Source organism: Physeter macrocephalus, chromosome 12 (genome assembly GCF_002837175.3).
Source record: "Physeter macrocephalus isolate SW-GA chromosome 12, ASM283717v5, whole genome shotgun sequence".
In the NCBI taxonomy this organism is placed as follows: Eukaryota; Metazoa; Chordata; class Mammalia; order Artiodactyla; family Physeteridae; genus Physeter; species Physeter macrocephalus.
In genome coordinates, this window is record NC_041225.1 from 57,502,105 (window position 1) to 57,521,828 (window position 19,724).

The 19,724-nt window shown below is 44.6% G+C and overlaps 1 protein-coding gene across 6 annotated transcripts in view; it reads right to left on the reverse strand.

Moving 5' to 3' along the window:
* Positions 1 to 19,631, reverse strand: part of SLC8A1 (solute carrier family 8 member A1) — a 357,688-nt gene extending 338,057 nt beyond the window's left edge. For 2 of the 6 annotated variants that reach the window (XM_055089148.1, XM_055089147.1), the window contains exon 1: positions 18,829 to 19,005. Coding sequence is in view for 2 of the 6 variants with exons in the window: in XM_055089146.1 (XP_054945121.1) it covers positions 18,430 to 18,498 (69 nt within the window). In the remaining 4 variants the exon portion in view is untranslated. Of the gene's footprint in view, positions 1 to 18,429; positions 18,595 to 18,828; positions 19,006 to 19,504 lie in introns of those variants that run through there. The other 4 variants (XM_055089146.1, XM_024118870.2, XM_055089150.1 and 1 more) reach the window with 3 other exon arrangements.
* Positions 19,632 to 19,724: the final 93 nt, after the last annotated feature.

Genomic DNA, 19,724 nt, shown 5'->3' on the forward strand with positions numbered 1-19,724 from the left:
AAAGCTCAATGGTATTTGTACTTGAGGGGAAAAAAAATCTGCTATAAGGCAATATTTCCACACATTAAGTACAGTTTTTAAAAGCATGTTTTGACGAGAGCACATTTCCTCCTAATTTTCAGCAAGCCCAGGTCTCCTGATGCATTAGCAGCCGGGCATCTGGTCCTTCAAGCACTGCTCTTCATATCTGTGTACAGATCTCGCTCTAGAATCTGCAGGCTGCCCACAACAGGAAAGGGAGAGAAGCAGGTCCAGGTCTAGGAGTGTGTAAGTAAGACTCTTGCCTGGCAGGCTGTGAAATCAGCGTTACCAGCCATAAAATGTTCCTTCTCTGTGTCGATGTCAGACTTGCCATGGTCATTCTAAAATACATATTAGTTCTACAGAGGATTCAAGTGACCCAAAAATGCAAAGGCAATAATTCCATCTAAATTAGCTCATGTGACAAAATGACGGTGACCACAACGTATACATGCGATAAAGGGCAGTAGGCAATTAGGGATACGGCAACAGCATCACTGGCGGGGAATTCAGGTGCATGGTGGCTCCATCCTCCACTCTGCCTTGCTTACCAAGCTGTGTGCCTCTCAGTGACCTTGTATCACCTCTGATTCCAGGGCTCTGGTGAAGGTGGTAGGGGCAGGCGCTGAAGCAAAGAAGGGTCTGCTCCAAGTCAGGGTAGGTCTGCTCTGGAAAGCCAGTTGTGGTTATGACATCGGATAACACGGGGATTAAGAAGGGTCCCGAGTCAGAGCTTAGCCCTGTGGCCTGACACAAAGTTAAAAGTGGAGCTGAGTTAGACCCCCTCATAGCCTCAGGCTGTCTGAGAGTCACGCCCACATTCACCTAGACTCTCTGGCCTATGTTTGAGGCTGATGGCTTATACTGAAAACTGCACCTGGGCCCAGGAGAACCTCCACCCTGGCCCAGCCCATTCTGGCACACCCTCCGCAAGCCCACCATCACCTAAAGTCCTTGTTTTTAGCTCCTCAATGTTGGGAGATAAGCTCTGATCTTTTTCCCATGCTAAAGAAGACACAGCGGAGGGCTGCGGTGGTGGAATTCCATTCTAAGTAAAAGGTCGAAAACTAGAAGAAGCGTATTTTCAAAATACGCAAAAGTTCATGGTCAGTGTGTCTACTTGTTCAGTCATTACTGGGCCTGGGTGGGTTATAGGATTTCTCCTTAAAACAAGGTAACACTGAACCATCCTGTAAGAGCAGTGACAGATCCAGTTCTAACTCCCTTATGCCGCAATTTATTCCCCATATTTATGAGAGCCACCCAGACGAATTTTAGAAGGGTATGCTAGGCTCTCTTCTAGGTCCTGAGAATTCATCAATGAAGTTTTTTTTTAAGTCTCCATCTTTGTGGACCTTATATTCTAATGGGGAGGAAACAGACAAATAAATGTAAATGTCAGACGGTAAAAAGTGCTGTAGTGGTAGGGGGTAGGGAAGCAATTTCAATAGGACAGGAGGAAGTCTATGAGTGTCAGCCTGTGAGTGCGTCCGTGTGTGTGTGTCAGTGTGTGCACACACATGGCATGCATGATTTAAAATGGATGGTTTAAAGAAGGCCCCTCTGATAAGGTGACATTTGAGCAAAGACCTGAAGGAAGAAAGGGGCCAAGCTTTGTGGATAGCTGCAGGAAGAGAATTCCAAGATAAGCGCAAAGACCCAGATGAGAATTGTGCTTTGCACAGTCTGGGAACCACGAAGAAACCAACGTGCTGAGAGGGCAGTGAGCGAAGGGAACAGGGCTCAGGAGCTGGGAACACAGTGAGGATGGATCACAAGGGGCACTGAGAACATTATAAGATGCTGGCTTTGTGAGGGAGATGGGAATCATAGGGAGGTTCCGATCAGAAGTGTGATATGAGCTGATTTCCCTTGTACAGTGATCTCTCTGCTCGTTCAGTGAAGAATAGACTATAGGGGTAAGAGTAGAAACAAGGAAGCCAGTATTTGCCTATTATAAAAAAAAAATCTGATTTATAAATGACCCCCAATGCCTGGTAGGTATATAAAATGATACGGTAAAGATCTAAAGTTTAAAAAGGAGAAAGAAACATTTGCAGTGACCCTTTTGGAAGATGTGCAACTTAAAACGTCTTGGTAACCCGTCAGGATCAGAAAGGTTAAGTGTTTGCTCAGAGGGAGTAGGACAGAACACAGAGAGCCAACACTGGACACAGACTCGAAGCTGCGCCTGTCTCCAGAACTGATAGAATTAACCACTCCCTTCACATCACTGCCAAGTCTCATCATTCCATTCCTCACATTTCAGCCAAAACAAACTTCCTAAAGTGCAGATCAGACTCTCTCACTCCCCTTAAAACTCTTCATGGGCTGCCTATTGCCCTGAAGACAGACCCAAATCCCCTCAATAGGCTGTTTATACCTTTTAGGATCTGGCCTCTGAGCTCTAGAATATGGGAATCCTCTCCACTCCCTGAACATGACAACACTTTCTTCCCTCCAGGTCTTTGCACATTGTGTTTTCTGTACCCTGAACTATTTTCCTTCTTAGAAGGAAGTTTCAAAATGCCACAACAGCAAATCACAGTAGATTGCCTGAGACCGAAATACCAGGCTCCATTCTTAAACACTGTCCCAGACACCATGCTAAATTCTTTACAGGGGTCATTATATCTAATACTTCTAAGAACCAGCATTGCCCTGTTACACAACCCCTAATGTTGCCATTTCCACTAGAGTCTGTGTGAATAGCACCCCTGGACTTGTGCAGTGCACAGTGCCCTAACAATAGCCCTCTATGATAGTATAAGCCCATTTTGTAGGTGGGAAGACTGAGGCTCAGACAGGTTAAGTTCTTGCTGAAAGTCAGACAGATAGTAACTAAGATTCAAAGCCTGGTCTGTCTCTGAGATGATATAATTCACTGCTCCATTCTACCATTCCTGAGAGTATGTAAAATAATCTTTGAGAATAATTGGGTTTGGGCTTGGACTAGCCCACTGGAAAACCTCCTGGCTCCCAAGAGGAGGACCTAGGTAGCAAAAGTCCCATGGAAGGATTACAACAAGCCTGGTTTTATGTTATGGATTAGAGGCTTAGACAAGCATCCATAACTCTGAGGTAACCTGTGGGCTGGGATGTTCCTAAAGACAGCTGACCCCCCACTTTCCTGCCTTTTAGCAATTACCTGGCAACCTCTCCTGCAAGTACTCTCAGGGCAATCTCTTAGGTCTGCCGAGAAGAAGACCTGCCCGCCCACATCTTCCAATATGTTCTCAACCAAAAGGGTACCAATGTCTCAGGGTGGATTGAGCAGTAAAAATCCATCATCACTATCAGAGAAAAAGGAAGGCGGCTTCTGAGGTTAATTCAAAAATGTCATAATTATATTCAAAAGGTGGCAGTGGTCTAATTTGTGAAGTCAGTGGACAAAAAACACTACTATAACTTATTAGCCATGAAGCAACTGGAAAGAACTCTCTGGACTTCAGTTTCTTTCTTTATTAAAGTAACACCAAATCTAAATGCTTGTGAGAATATGGGGTAGGTGTCATCTAAATGAGAGTTCTTTCTTCATTTTTTGTCTCCATTCTCTTAGGGTCTTGCCTCTGTCATCAGATTCAAAGAGGTCTCTACCTGACTCTCTCCCTGTCTCCTCAAATATATATTTTCATGAAAAGTAAGCAGGGGGCTTCCCTGGTGGCACAGTGGTTGAGAGTCTGCCTGCCGATGCAGGGGACGCCGGTTCGTGCCCCGGTCCGGGAAGATCCCATATGCCACTGAGCGGCTGGGCCCGTGAGCCATGGCCGCTGAGCCTGCGCGTCCAGAGCCTGTGCTCCGCAGCGGGAGAGGCCACAACAGTGAAAGGCCCGCGTAGGGAAGATCCCACATGCCACTGAGCGGCTGGGCCCGTGAGCCATGGCCGCTGAGCCTGCGCGTCCAGAGCCTGTGCTCCGCAGCGGGAGAGGCCACAACAGTGAAAGGCCCGCGTACCGCAAAAAAAAAAAAAAAAAAGTAAACAGGAAGTAGAGGTCATTGATATGTTGGTCTGCTGCCTGGCCTTCTTATCTTCTGCCCTGATCTACTGAGCTCTGTAACAAGGGATAGGCTGATCTTCATGGTGGTTTCAGATCAACTCTTAACATCCACAGCTAGTTCTTACTTAGGAATATCCATTACATCATCCAAATGAGCCTTCAGCACAGTAGCAAGAATACTCACATTATCTTCTGCTCACTATTTTATTTATTTATTTGTAAATTTATTTATCTATTTGTTTTTATTTTTGGCTGTATTGGGTCTTCATTGCTGTGCACGGGCTTTCTCTATCTGCAGTGAGCGGGGGCTACTCTTTGTTGCAGTGCGTGGGCTTCTCATTGTCGTGGCTTCTCTTGTTGCAGAGCACGGGCTCTAGAGCACGGGCTCTAGAGCACAGGCTCAGTAGTTGTGGCACGCGGGCTTAGGAGCTCCGCAGCATGTGGGATCTTCCCAGGCCAGGGATCGAACCCGTATCCCCTGCATTGGCAGGCGGATTCTTAACCACTGCACCACCAGGGAAGCCCTCACTATTTATTTTAAAACAAATCAAACAGCCCCAGAACCTACAGATGGCAGACCTGAATGGAACTGACAAAGGATGGTGAACAGGTATCAAACTGAGTGAGCCCAGCCACCTATGTTGAAGGGAGAGGTCACAAAAATGGATGTATGTACTTGCAAGACAGATCTTTATCAAACTGCCACAAGTGGAGGTCCAACGAGTAGTCAGGCAGCACAGCAGTGAGGAACTATGGCGGTTTTGACGACAAGGTCCTTCTGACTCAGACAGAAGGAATACCTCTGGCATTCTCACCAGTCCTCTGCTTGAGGCAGTCTAATATTCTGCTGACTGGAAGCTGGGGTTATTCCAAGGAACTCCCTGACTATCCATCAGGACCTGGAATCCCCTTCTATGTGACTCTTGCTGACTGAAAGCCTCAAAGCTCAGCAATGAATCTGTTTCTAAGGCAACAGTAAAGCAACCATAAATTCTTATCCACTATGGATGCAAGCACTTCCAAACGCTTCTAGACAAAGAGATGATGCTAGAGGATGACTTTTCTTATCTGATCATCCATTGAGGGTGCCAATTACTGCTCTGGTCCCCAACCTCAGGCCATCAGGCCGTGACCACACTTCAGAAAGGAGCTTGTTCAGTTTCCACAGCGACTCTCTGCTACGCCTTTTTTTCTTTGTTCCAAAGAGAATTTCTTCTTTGCTGCCTGATAAATGAGGACAGGTCCTCTAGGAGACAAGCCGTGAGCCATCACATGAGGGGCTCAAGCCCTCTTGCCTAAGCTTACAAGACTGGAGTCAGGACCCTGTCCCATCTCAGAAAACACCCACCTCATTCATCAAAGGTAGCAACTGGGGCGACAGGCAACGTGGCCAAAAAAAGAAAGATGGATTTAGGATTTAGGATAATGAAGATGTTATTGAAAAGCCATGAGACCCTTTTTCTGTACTTTGTTTTTCGATATAGAACTTATTATTTTTTATTGAAGTATAGTTGATTTACAATGTTGTGTTAATTTCTGCTGTACAGCGAAGTGACTCAGTTATACACAGATAGGCACTCTTTTTTATATTCTTTTCCATTATGGTTTACCCCAGGATATTGAATATAGTTTCCTGTGCTATATGGTAGGACCTTGTTGTTTATGCATTCTATATGTAATAGTTTGCATCTACTAACCCCAAACTCCCAGTCCATCCCTTCCCCACCCTCCACCCGCCTGGCAACCACAAGTCTGTTCTCTATGCCTGTGAGTCTTAGAACTTATTACTTTTTATACACTATATAATTTATTTAATGGTTCTGCTTATTGTCTCTCTCTCTCTCTCTGTTTCTCTCTTTCTCTCTAACTTATGTCAACTCTGTAACAGTAGGGATTTCTGTCTCTTTTGTTCACCCAGTTCCTACAGCAGAGCCTGCTATATGGAAGATGCACAGCACCTGCTTTTATTCAATGAATAAAATATTTCTCAGTGGGTCATGTGCTGATTCACCAAATCTCTGACGTGGAATCAGAATCCGAGGGCTGAACCCAGGCATATGCATTTAGAAATGTTCCCTATGTAAAATGGATGCCCCTAAAATGAGCAGAGGCCGGTATCAGACTGAAAAGCCAATGTCAGTGTTGGGTAGAGGAGAGGAATTGTGATTCAGTCATGCACAGAGAACCTCAGCTAGAAAACCTGATCTCCAGCATCAAGAGAGGGGCTGGGACCCTGACATTTTCCCCAGCACCTGGTAGTTGGTCCTCCTATACCAGCCCTGGCTTGCTGATTTCTTCTGGAATGCCAAGATCATCTGCTCTGTTGAGAGGGTCCTAATATTTTGGACATCCTCAAGGGAGCATATCTTCTTCTCCCTTTAGGACACTAAAAAGACATCTAGTCAAACACCAACCCCAAATCACCTCTATTACAGAGGCCCCATAAAAGGGAAAGAGAACTAAGAATTTAAATATATTACCTCTGCAGTCTGACATGGAAATATGGGTAGAAGGAAGAAAGCTGGAGAATAGAGTCTTCCAATGGTAAATAAGTCAGGAAGAATCTGAAGGGAAGATACTCTGCTAATCTTGGTCTCCATGTAGAGTCAGCCAGGACTATCCTCTGATTTGTTCTGCCAGGACCAAGAGCAGTGGAAGGGCCCCACTCAGGGGCCTTTATGACAATCATGACTGCCACCATTACTGAGCATTTGCTTTGTCCCAGGTGCTATATTGATTACTCTGCATTCGCTACCTTTTCTGACAATATTGCAAGGAGGTATTATCATTCCCATTTTACAAACGAGAAAAATAAATGGTTCATCAAAGGAAACTGGGCTGAAATCATACACATATAAGTGACAGATAGGATTTAAATCCAGGCATTTTGCATGATAACCAGAATGCTTTCCAAAATGGCAGGACCTTTTCGTTTGTTTGTTTTCACTACCCAGGTTAACAATACTGTTCTGTCTTAGCAACTTACTTAGGTACTTAGTATGGAATAAAGTTCCCACGCTGCCCCTCCTTCCCACCTGAATAAATGTGTGTGGTTTGTATCATCTCATTCACGTTTCCCTCTCCTGTCTCATGCCTGCCCACCCCCCAAGAAAGGCTTTTGTAAGCACTCCTATTCATCACATAGCAAGGGAAAGATGATCCATTTGGGGGATCATCAGCGAAAATCTGAGGTCTGAAATCCCTCCAAAGTCATGTAATAATCTCAAGGTTTTTCCATTCAGTCAGGAGAAAAGAAAATAGAAAATGAAATCCTAGCCATGAACAAGCAAAACTAAAATAAAAGAGGACAATGCAGAAAGCTGGGGAGAATGATATTGAATTTTAGCCTAACAAGTAAGTTAATACTTGGCCCTAAAAACTATAAATCAATATTTTTTTGAGAATCTCAATGCAGCCCACGAATTTACTGTCTTGGGGTCAAGACGTCAATTTTCAACTGTTAAGCAATCCAAATAAAAGGGAAAACAACACATTCATGCATGGGTTTGTCTGCCAAGTTTTTCGTAGCCACTCGTATGTGCCAGATACCATGTTACAAAGATGAATAAGATAACATCCCCAAAGAAGCTCACATTCTAGTGGGGCCTTACAAGAGTCAAGGAGTGAGTCTCCTTTCTGGAAGACATAACTCTTTCATTACTAGGGAATCACAGAAGAGGATAGACTTTCCAGGGATTCAGACAGTGAGACCATGACTACACCTGGATGCTCTCAAAGTGGACCACCTAGTTCCCAGGTTAACATATCTGGGGTCTTGGGGTCATACAACCGGGCTTCTAGAAACCTCCAACTGCTCAGCATACAGTACTGCAATCAAAAGATTTCAAATGTAGTGAATTCCCGGAGGAGGGCCTTGGATCGTCTTTTCTGTACTCTGAATCTTTCAGGGGCCTTGTGTTGGACAATAGTTACTATTCCAGGTAATAATTTGGTCACCATCCACCCTGAAGAGAAAGAGCAGCCTTTCTTTGATGTTCAACCTTACACACTGAAAAAAAAAAAAAAAATGAGGTCATATGCATGCATTTATTTCTGGGTCACCAAAAAAGATTTCCTACCTAAAAATATTTTCCACACTAGCTTGTTGACATTTCGCCGTCAGACCCTTGTTGCAGTGAAGTATAGCCCTCCTGGTATTTCTAGTTCTAAGAGAGTGGATCATTCATTTGCTCCTCAAGCACTTATTGAGGGCTTCTATGTGCAAAGCACCAGACCAAACACCGTGGGAAGTACAAAGATGATTGACTCATGGTCCCCCGTTCCTGATGAATTTATAGTCTTCCAGTAATAGTTACTCAAATGACCATGAATAGGAGAAAGAATATGGAAAATTCCATAAAAGGAGGGGACTAGAAGGATGACAGAAGTCGGAGAGAGTGAGGACATTCCAGAAGGAAGCAATGATATGACAAAAGGCATAGAACAATGCTTTTTCAACTTCAGCTCACCTAAGGATCATCTGGAAAATTCACTGAAGTGCAGATAACTGGGCCCTATCATCGGATACACAGTAGCTCTAAGGAGGAACCCCCAAATTTGAATTTTCCCGAGCACCCTAGGTGATTCTGATATGGATGGTCTTGGCACTGGCATGAAGGGTAGAAAGGCAGCACTGGGTAGGAGGAAAAAACTGGCATAAAGGGCATCGGGCATGTTTAGCAAACAAAGACTGGAGAGCAGAGGACTTAAATAAGGTCCTTGATGGAAGGCAGTACCTAAACATTAGAAGATAGCATTTGCTGTGATATCAGTAAGTTGTTGATATGAAATAGTGTATCAGATGGGCTCTCGTTGTCACAGATTGGGTCTCCAGACAGCATCAAAATATGAAGCCCCCTGGTGACTGTGTGTGTGAAGTAAGAGAGAAGAGGGTAGAGAAAAATGGACCCTAACAGGAGATCAACAGGGCCCCCCAAAGAGGAGATTAAATCATTGGGAGTAACTTACTCATGCTTCGTAATTTTGCCAAGGGTTTGTTCCGATTTCCTTAAGGAGAAACAGCTAAGGATGGCTAGGACTCTACATAGACACAGGACAAAGAACCAGATCCACGGAAGTCTTCAGAGACCTTCTAATCAGGTTCCATCCACAAGCCCTGAAGAGAGGTCAACAATACACAGCAACAAAAACCCCAAACTGGAAGGCTTAGGTGGTGAGGAAAGCTGCGCTCTTTCAATGAGAGGCTTTGTATGGAGCCTCACCAACTCCCCTGTTCCTTCAACTCAAGGGTAAATCTTTGCAGTCCCTCTTCTGGCTTTCTAGTTTGCCTCTTGGGACAGGGGATGTTTAATACACACTCCAATTTCCAGGTATGTGATAGGAACATGCAGATGCCTTTTTAAAAAAAAATCTTTTTTAATAAGGAAAATACTGGTTATGTGAGCGGAGGCTGGTGAATTTCATCAGCTTTCTCCCTGAGTCATTAAGCTTCATCTTCGAGTAGATTGCTGTTCGGGGCATAGGACCCTATCAACTCGAAGTTTGTAGGTCTTTTAAACTTTCCTGCATAGTCACAAAGCATAATCCTTTAAAGAATAAGATGCTCTTGAGGAGAACAGAAGTAGGAAGTAAAAAGAAATTAAAAAAAAAAAAAAACCCAAGTTGATAGATACTCACATAATGGTGACCCTTCATCAATATTCTAAAGTTCCTGACAATATACACAGTGACATGGGTCTAAAACTCGGTGTGTATGTATATACAAAAAATCCATTTTTTAAATGGAAGTAGCTTAAAAAGGAATTAACCAAATTTTTGTTTAGAGAAATAAATTGAGTAGCTTTTTGGGAGGGAAAATATGAACTTTTCACACAAAACCCTGAACACAGTTTATGAAACATACAGTTTCTCCTAGGTAAGGTATCTAGTGAACATGTCCTTTAAACCAATCCCATACACCTGTATTTGAAGAATTGTTTAAATATTGGCTTATGGCTTATGGTTTTAATGTTGGTAACTATGCCACAACTATTATGTTACTGTCCTTTTGTGACAGGTGAGGATTAGATAGGAGCTTTTGAAAAAGAGAAAAAATTTAGTGGAGAAAGAAATACTCATCATTTAATCATTTCATTAACAAGTGAAGATAGTAACCTGCCTATTAAGTCCTTGCTTAAGCAAGGACTGTTTTCACCAGTATCAATGACTAATGAGAGAACATGCATTCCTTCCTTCATTCAGCAAACACTGAATGTCTATTATGCATCTGGCAAGGTATGGGGGGCTAGAACCATGAACTAAACAAGACACAATCTCTCTCTTCCCTGAATTTATTATCTAGCTGGGAAGACAGATGATAGATGTTAATTTAAATTGTTACAGAAAGAAACATTTATTTAAATTGTTACAGAAAGAAGCATTTATTAATTGATAAATGCTATGAAGGAAAAACACAGTCCTACAAGAGTTAGTAATGGAGGACCTGACCTACTAGGGTATTAGGGAAGACTCTGCTGATGAAATAACAGGAGTCAGAATGTTTTAAAAGACACTCAGCAGGAAGCCAGGCTAAAGGTTGCTGGAGTGCAAGGCCTTAGGTTAACACTTATGCAATTACCCCTCTCTGTAATGGGATTACTCACAGACCTACCTTCTTAGATATGCTGGGTGTTGAGATCATGTTTAGAAAATACTAAAAATAGCTTCTGTAATTTACATGAGAGTTTTCCCCTCTGAGGTCATAGTCATACAGTTGAAATTAATTGCATTCTACCAGGCTGCTGGGGGCAGTATGGTAGATGGAAGGGTCGTTGGTCTAGGGGCCAAAAGAAATGAGTGCTGGTCTTGGCTCTCACTGGCCAGTCATGTGGCCTTGGACAAGTCATTTTCCCTTTCTCAGCCTGATCTGTAAAATTGAGGAATTTGGCTAACAACCCAAAGCTATGATATTCTAATCCCTCACTTTGGCATTCAAGGCCATCATCCATAATATGTTGCCTGTCTACCTCCCCAGGTTTACTGTTCCTGGTAGACAACTGAGCTACTAAATAAAAATTACCCAAATATGCACCCTGTTTTTCTTTCTCATGCTTTTCTACCCGTCCTCCATGACCCATCTCTAATGTCCAATTCCCCTTCATAAAAATGCTTTTAGTGCTAGGAAGGCCCCTAAAAGTCATCTAACGTTGCCCCTTTCCCCTTTTTCACATGAAAACTCAGGCCATCATAACTTAAAAGACTTTTTCAAAGCCATGCATCTCAGAAGTGACGGAGCCAGGCTCTAAAACAAGGTGTCTGAGTTTCTAGGCCAGATCTCTTCCCACAACACCAACCCCTATTGCTGGGTTTCCTGCAGTGCCCTAAGATGGCCTGTGTGTATCTCTTACAATCTGTGTCTCAAGGGAGGCTCAAGAGGGAGGGGATATGGGGACATGTGTATGCATATGGCTGATTTGCTTTGTTGTGCGACAGAAACTAACATGCTATTGTGAAGCAATTATACTCCAATAAAGATCTATTAAAAAAAAAAGTTGGCAAACTATGGTCAACAGGTCATATTTAGCCCACCACCTGTTTTTATAATGGCTATTTAATTTTTTTTTACATTTTGAAATGACTGAAAAAAATTTTAAAAAAATCTCATGACGTGAAAATTATATGATGTTCAACTTTCAGTGTAAGTAAACAATGCTTTACAGAACACAGCATGTTCATGCATTTAAGTATCATCAATGGCTTTCATGCTACAATAGCAGTGTTGAGTAGCTGTGACAGGCTCTGTGGTCCACAAAGCCAAAAAATATTTACTATGTGGCCTTTAAAAAACAGCTTTGTGACCTTTGGTGTAGTCATTATGTATGCCCTTATCTTCGAGCTCTCCATGGCGACCTTCGCAATTAGCACGTCCACATAAAGGCGCACATGTAGAAACAGTGCTCTCTCACTGGTCATCTCTCAAATAGTAGGGACCAATCCTCACTGAGCACTCATGTGCCAGAAGCAGTTCCAAATGTTTTACAAGTATTAATGTACTATTCCTCACAAAAACCCCATAAGGCTCTTTACTTACTATTACTCCTATTTAATAGATGAAGAAAATGAGGCACAGAAAAGTTAAGGATCTTGCACACGTTAAGTATACCATTTGTTGAATTCAAACAAATATTAAAACTAACATGATATGCCTGCTGACCTCAGAGAACTTTGGTCTGAGTACCATAGGGAACGTCATTGCATTTGTCAATATCCTCGATGTAGAAGCCAAGTCATAGTTTTCTTTCCACCTGAGGAAATCATTGCTAGACATCCACGGACTCCTGAGGCCAGAAAACACAGACACATTTCTAGAGGGCTTCTATATTATCCAAGAAAAAAGGGAGCTGTAACTTTGGTGAAACGACTTCAGAGTCATAGATCTAGATTCAGTTATGTCCCATTTCACTCTTATCGAGTCATTTAATTTCATACGGGCTCCATTTGCTTATTTGTTAATAAAAAAAAACTAGATGATCTCTGATGTGTCTTCCAGTGCTAGCTATGGGTCTAAGCAGCACGAGCACTGAGAAGGAGAAGTTCTGAAAAAGGGCCAGGGGCAGCTGCATGGCCAGGAGAAGAAAGTGAGGAGTTAAGGGGCCGCAAAGAGTCACCAACCGTGTCCAACATCAACTCACAAATTTCAGCTCCAGGGGGCTCACAGCCCCCAACATTTGAAAGGCAGATGGTTTTGGAAGAGTGGCGACCTGCAACTTCTGAGGGACATGCGACAGATGACTGAGCCCCTCCCCAAGCTCTATCCTTTTGCCCCTGGCTGATGCCATTCCCTTTGGGGGAACTACCATGGTACAGAGAGGAAGTGGAGGTTGGCGTGTAGAGTAAGCAGACCCATTCTCTACACCTGCTGCAACTGGGTGCTATACATTGAACAGAGTAGAGCCAAAGGGGGCCCTGGGTCCTGTGCTTTAGGGGGAAGCGGAAGTGAGGAACTGGAGAAGCTCCAGGGAGAAAGCATCAGAGCTATTCGGTGCTCAAGAAAGAAAGAAAAACCACCTGTGATGGCCCAGAAAACATAACCGTCAAATTTAAGGTCTGTTCCTTGCTTCACCTCTCAGACTGATACAGCTTCTCTCCTCCAAGGCATGCTGGAAATTCATCAATTTTGGGTTCCCGTGTAAAATACATGCGAGCAATGATTTATGCTAGCATCTGTTTCAGATCCACAGTTCCCATGGCATGGTCCTAACTGGGACATGCAGCTAGCTTGAAGTCTGGAAATGGCCCTAACCTTGCTCCGGGGTGGTCCTTGTCATAAATTAGCTGGGGCTGGTTTACATGTTTTAAAAATAGGGAGGCTTTATTTATTTGCAACGTCCTTTCACTCTTTGAGAATCAACTAAAATGCCTCCTCCTCCTCCTCCATGAAGCCTTTCCCAGTGTTCTCTTCTTTCTCTCAACTCGAAAGCACTGGGCTCATTAGATAGCTGCAGCCATCTACCTCACTCAGCCCAGCGTTGAGGTGTTCTCGACCGTACATCCCTAAGAACAGGGAACACAGCGCAAAGAGCATGTTTTGCACATGGCTTTGAAACAGCCTCAAAAACGGGTACCGTCACCTATTCACTCTTGGACAAGTTATTTAACTGAGCCATAGTCATCATCTTTAAGTCAAGATCAGGATGCTTTCTTGCAACGGTGTTAAGTGAGAAAACATGTACAAAGTGCTTAGACTGATGTCTGGAACATAATGGGTATTCAACAAACATCACGTAACTCCTCTTCAGCATCTGCATTCTCTGAAAAGCCCAGCGCAGTGCCTTGCATACACTGAGTGCTCAATAAATATCACAGTTGGGTTGAAGAAAATTGCTGAATCACTCTCTTGTCTGTTTGACTTCATTTCACATTAGATTCAACCAGGAAATTATTAAATTATTCTGACTTCACATGCAATGACATCTACAGAGTGATGACTTTTTCTGTCTTTTCTAAAAAGTTAAGATGGACTCTAATACCTACATTTATGTTTCTATGTCTCTTACATATGCGAAAAAACATTTGTCTGAACGAGTATCACACTAGTGTTCTAGGTTACTGGTGTGAATATTCCAAAATGATACAGTAGAAGCCATTCAAGACTTTAAGCATATGATTTCACACTACGGGACATATTTCACCCATTTCTCAGAAGAGTAAATTTTCAAGAAAGATCAAATTTTTGTTACCTTTGCTGACCCAGAAGTAAAATTTCAGGGTAACAGTTTATCTTTGCCTCTGGCTACTCTCTACACCCCCCACCCCACTTCAGCAGCCCGGTTCCCTAGTACTTCCCCATCAGAATGGCCCTCTAGGGGCACTAACCGAACAGCAACCCGTTTCAAACTTCTTTCACTTCCTCTGCGTCATCCTGTGTTCCAGCCCTCAGGACTTTTCTGCCAGCTGATCTGATAAACCAATCCAAGTTAGTAAATGAACAGATGTGAATGGTTTGTGAGAATGAACGGTAGCTCTTTCCTAGGTAATCTCATTGCATTCTATTAGAGATCTACCAGATAGAATTACTTTATTCAAATGAATGTCTCTAATCGTGAGAATTTCTGATCCTACGTTGGCCGAAGGATAAATGCTTTGAATCCAGGGATGTTTTGTGCTTCTCAAATCACTTTCTAGACAGCTGCCTATAACATACTTGCCCCTGATCACAAACACACTTCCATCACTTCAGCTGCTTTCCATCACTTCAGGACTTTTCTCCTTCCCTACCTTCTCCTCCTCCTCCTGAAATTGGCTAGAAAGTTTCAGGTAGAGAGAAAATGGGATTCTCGTGAAGCTTGGTCTATCCTGTTACTTACTATACGGTCTTGGCTGCGCCGATCAAAGGACAATCACAAATGTAGACATAAAACCCTTAGGGTTCAAAACATAGTTGACAACAAAACAAAGAGAGCCTACAACAAACACGTGAGGCCTCAAGGGCTGCGAGCAACTGTCTTCCAAGTCGAGTCAACACACTAGAAAAAGACGCCTAGTCTCCTCATTTGTATTCTCAACTGCTTGTGAGGAAATCATGCCAGTAAGAGTAGTTTACCCTAGGAGTCTCCAGTTCAGAAAATGCGCTGCTTGATTTACAAACCCTATGGAGAACCTAATCACTGATTAGTTGTTTTCAAAATATGTATCGTATATCTTTTGTGAAGTGTGTGTGTGCGTGTGCGCGCGTGCACGGACGCATGTGCTTGGCCTGCATGGGCCTGTGTGCGTGTGTGTGTGTGCGTGCGTGTGAGAGGCTGAGGAGGGAGAGAGGGAGGCAGGAAGAGAGAGAAAGAGAGAGAGGACAGATGCAGACACATTCACGCACAGGTATCTTTTGGAAGAGAAAACTGAAAATAATCCCACTGCACTTAATGAGGCCCCACTGGACTAGCCCTGAGTCTCGATCAGAATCTGAGACAAGACTCTGAAAGCTCACTTTCCCAGAACTCAGTCCATCTCAGTGGGTCAGACAGCACCTGACATTTACTTCCACTAAATCTCAAGGACATCTCCAGGGGATAGACCTCCCTTTGTTCAGAGAGAAAATTGGAAGCAGCGAGTTCAGCAACCTACTGCCTTCATTAGCACCAATTACCACTGAAAATTAGAACCTAAGCGATAGGCAACTGAGGGAATGGATTCTGAAATCTAGGGAAAGTCAGGGAGAACATTTGCCACAAGAGGGAGCAGGAGAATTTGATCAGATGGGAGACTGTTTGGTAGAGGTTATGATGAGAGGTCTGACCATGAGGTATGGATGATATTGGAAGACGTTTTGACGAGACATTTATCCCTTAGAGGGAAAAAAAAAAAAAAAAAAAGAGGATGGAAGGATCTGGAAGAAGTGAGATCTCAGCACCCTGATTCCTAAGTTGTTAGCAAATGTAAAGCAACAATTTAATTTTTAGAGAAAAGCAACATACATACATACAGCAAAAATATCAAGCATGCAAGATATGTGCTCTACCATCCTCTTTTAATTGTGTATTTCTTTTTCCAGATTTAATTTCTATTTCAATTTAGATCTTGTTTATTTCCATGCTGATGGGGCAGACTGCTTGCTTCTTACCTACATGCTTTTCTTCCTCTACCTGAAGTCATCACGGAGAAAGGGCCTCTGTTACTGAATTGCAACATGAAAATCAGATGGTACAGTCCTAAAATGCACTTACTTTGAGAAAAACCCATCCATGAGCTAAATGCATGCTTTGTACTTGCTTTAAAGGGGTAATGCAACTTGGTCGGATCTACAGAGCTTTTCTCACCATTTATTTTGTCAAAGAAACAGATTAAGTACTTACAGAGAAGGAACTATGCGTTTACTTTGCAAGATAAATAAGTCTTTTTTTGCCTGATAAAAAACATGTTAAATATAGCTTGCTAACAAAATGCTGAAGCTCTCTTGGAATATTTTATTTTCAAACATAGTAAGTTTGAAAGAGCAATTAATGTATTTCCTGTAAATAGTCCTGTAGGTGTTACTGACTATACTTCACCTTCTTTTCGCAATTTCACCTTCCTTTTGTAATTTCATTTGGAGTTAAAGCACTGCTAGGGCTATGCATTTTTCTTCCCTTTCATGGTCAACAAAAGGGTTATCTAGTACTTAATCCAAAATGATACAGTAGAAACCATTAAATAGTAATGATAAAGTAAATAGAAAGATAGGTAGGTAGACAGATACACAGATAGATAGATATAAAGCACAGCCTTCACATTCTTTTAATATGTTACACTCCTCTTCCAGCCCTGCTAAGCTTTTAAGACAGAGTAAAGGAAGTCTGATTGTCATGGACACTTACATTCTTTGCTGTCCCTGCACAGCTCAATAGTGAACAACAGTTTACCTCTGTCCAGTTTTTTTTCTTTTTCCCTAGGAATTAATCATGCCATATTTAATAAAAGAGCCAGTTTAGGGGGAAAAAATTAAGGTTCCTTTTTTAGTAGGTGGGAGAAATCATAGCTAAAGAGCCCTCAGATCCAAATGGAATCCTTCAAGCGGCAGAGTCCCTAAAATGAAAACCATTTAAGAAAACACATACTGCTTCTGATGAAATAAGTGGATCTTTCCCCACCTTCTCACTCTCAAGGCCCCAAAGATGGAGCGAGCTAGTTCTCTCTTCCTTCCTCCTTTTTTTCACACAAGACTAACCTCACAATTAAGCAAGTTTAGCAAACCCATAGAGGTAAATTCAAGTAACACAGGATTTGAAAGAGCCTCAAAGCAATCATTCCTATTCCGGCTTCGTCTTCTTTTCTGAAATGAATGAAACATCTAAATACATTTTCCTCCCTCTTTTCCTGACTTGCTGCACAAGTAGCTCTGAGAAAGAGAAAACGTGTGAGTGAGCGAGTGAGTGAGTGAGTGAGTGAGTGAGTGTGTGTGTATGTTGGGGAGTGAGGTTGGAGGTATGCTTTCAGAATCCCCTCCTGGTTGCTCCCCATTTCCCTTAGGAAATCTTCACACAGATGCTAGACTGTGGATGTTCAGTTGCTCCTATTTGGAGAGACCCAAGCTATGCCTTTAACCAGATCTGATCAGACTCTCCACCTACTCTACTAGCTCCTCCATGATAGGGATGCCTGTACTGTCTTTACATCCGTCATTTTTTAAAAAGCTTCTTCCACTTCACCTCCTACTGATATCCTTTTTTTTTTTCTTTTTTTCTTTTTTTAGTCTTTACACCTCCAGCAGGACAAAGTTTGTATTGTTATATTCACAACCACTAGTGGCTGACTAGCAGTAGACAGTGCCAGCAAGGGAGCCAGGCAAAGAGGGGTTAAAAAAATACCTAGTGCAAAGCAGGACTTTCTTTCCAGCGACTGCGGACACCACGCACATTGCTTTCTTCACAAAATTCTTTCTTAAATTTGATCACTCTGCTCCCAGCCCAACCATTGCCACTTTGTCTGGAGAGGGAAATACGAATTGCCAGCCCAAGCCATTCATCAGTCAACAGAATCCATAAGGGAAGGGAGATTTGAAAAACCACGGAGGCACACATACTATATTTTTAAAAGCATCGCCTGGGTGGATTTGGTTTCTGTAGCCTACCGTCCACCCATACGACCTCCCTCTTCTTCATTAAGGAGGATCCCAGAAGGATATCCTCACGTCTCAGAACACAGACCATTTCCCCAAGAGCCAGCGAAGCTCCAGAGGCAGACAATGCAGCGGCAAAGTTCCCTTCGAATGTCCTGGGGAAATATGCCTCTGCGCGCAGGATCTCCAACGCACACTCGGGCTGGGTGCCCAGAGACTGGGACCCTGCAGCCCACTCCCCCGCCGCATCTCTCCCTTGCCTGTCCCCCCGCCCCGGCCACACCTCCCTCCTCTCCGCAGTCGATGCTGAAGGAGCACCCAGGGCTGGCCGGAAAAGAGGAGACTCGCGAGTGTGGCCTTGGGGAAGACCCCAGGGATTACCGGGAGGAGGGGTGACCGCGGAGCAGAGCCCAGTGGGTGGGGACGCCTGGATCCCCAGCAGCGCTGCATTCCGGGTGGACTTCGCTCTTCGCGCCCTGAATCCTTAAGCCCAGCGCGGTGCAGGGTGCAGCATCTCTCCTCAAGCAGCCCTTTCTTGCTCCGGCAGCCGGCACTGGCAGGCGGGCACCCTCACCGCCCAGACGCACCAGCCAGAGCAATTTCACTCCCCGAGAAGCGCGGACACCCCCAGAAAATGGGTGGGGACACACACACACATACACACACAATTTAGGAGCTGGTCCTTTGGCAAAGCGGAGGGAAGTGTAGCCTTCTGAACAAATGGAAAACAATTGGCGGTATCTGACCAAATCCCTTCTGCTGCCCTTCCAAAGATCCTACCTGGTTTGGGGGAGAGCGGCTGGATCCTTCCCCCGTTCCTCCACGCTAGTAGGAAAGACGGCGCACTTCCTCCTTTTAAATAGCTCCCGAGCTGGGAAAGGTCGCTCCCATCTTCGGGGGGAAGCACAAAGCGGGCGGCGGCGGGCAAGCTCCCGTGCAGCGCCGGCGCGAGCAGCAGCGTCGGCGGCGGCAGGCAGCCGGTACGCGCGGGCGGGAGGCAGCGCGGAGGCCGGGAGGCTGGGAGGGCCGGGGCCCGGGCGGCGCGCGCGCTCCGCTCCCCTCCCTCCCTTCCTCCCGCGCACACTCGCCCGCCAGCCCGCCGCCCGCAGCCTCGCACTCGCTCTCACGCGCGCTCCGCCCCGCCGCCGCCGGCGCCCCGGCCCCCCGCGCGCCCCCAGCCCGGCGGCCTCGGCCACCGCGGGCGAGCGGAGCCGGCGCGTTTCTGGAGCTCCGGGCGGGCGGGGAGCGATTCCAGCCTCCCAGCCTCGGCCGCGGAGGTTTTTCGACGTCCTCCCGGCTCTCGGCCCCGCAGTGCGTCCCGGCCGCACGCTAGCGCTCTCCCCGGCGCCCAGCCCATGGAGTACACGCGCAGACCGACGCTGCAACTTTACTTTGCCACCTTCCTCCCCTCACCCACAGACAGAACCGCCACTCGGCTCGCCCACCCGTTTCTCACCTCTGAAATTGTTCAGCCAGATATATCTTTCTTCCTCCACTTTCTATCCCCCCGCTAAAGGAAGCTTTCTTTTAGCAGAGGGATCCAGGGATGTATCAATGATTTTCTCTGAAATCTTCACTCCGTGTTTTTCCTACTTATCAGACCTGCACAGCAATACGCTGGCTAGGAGCTGCTGACACAAGCAGATAAGGATTGCGGGGGGGGGGGGGGGTGGTTG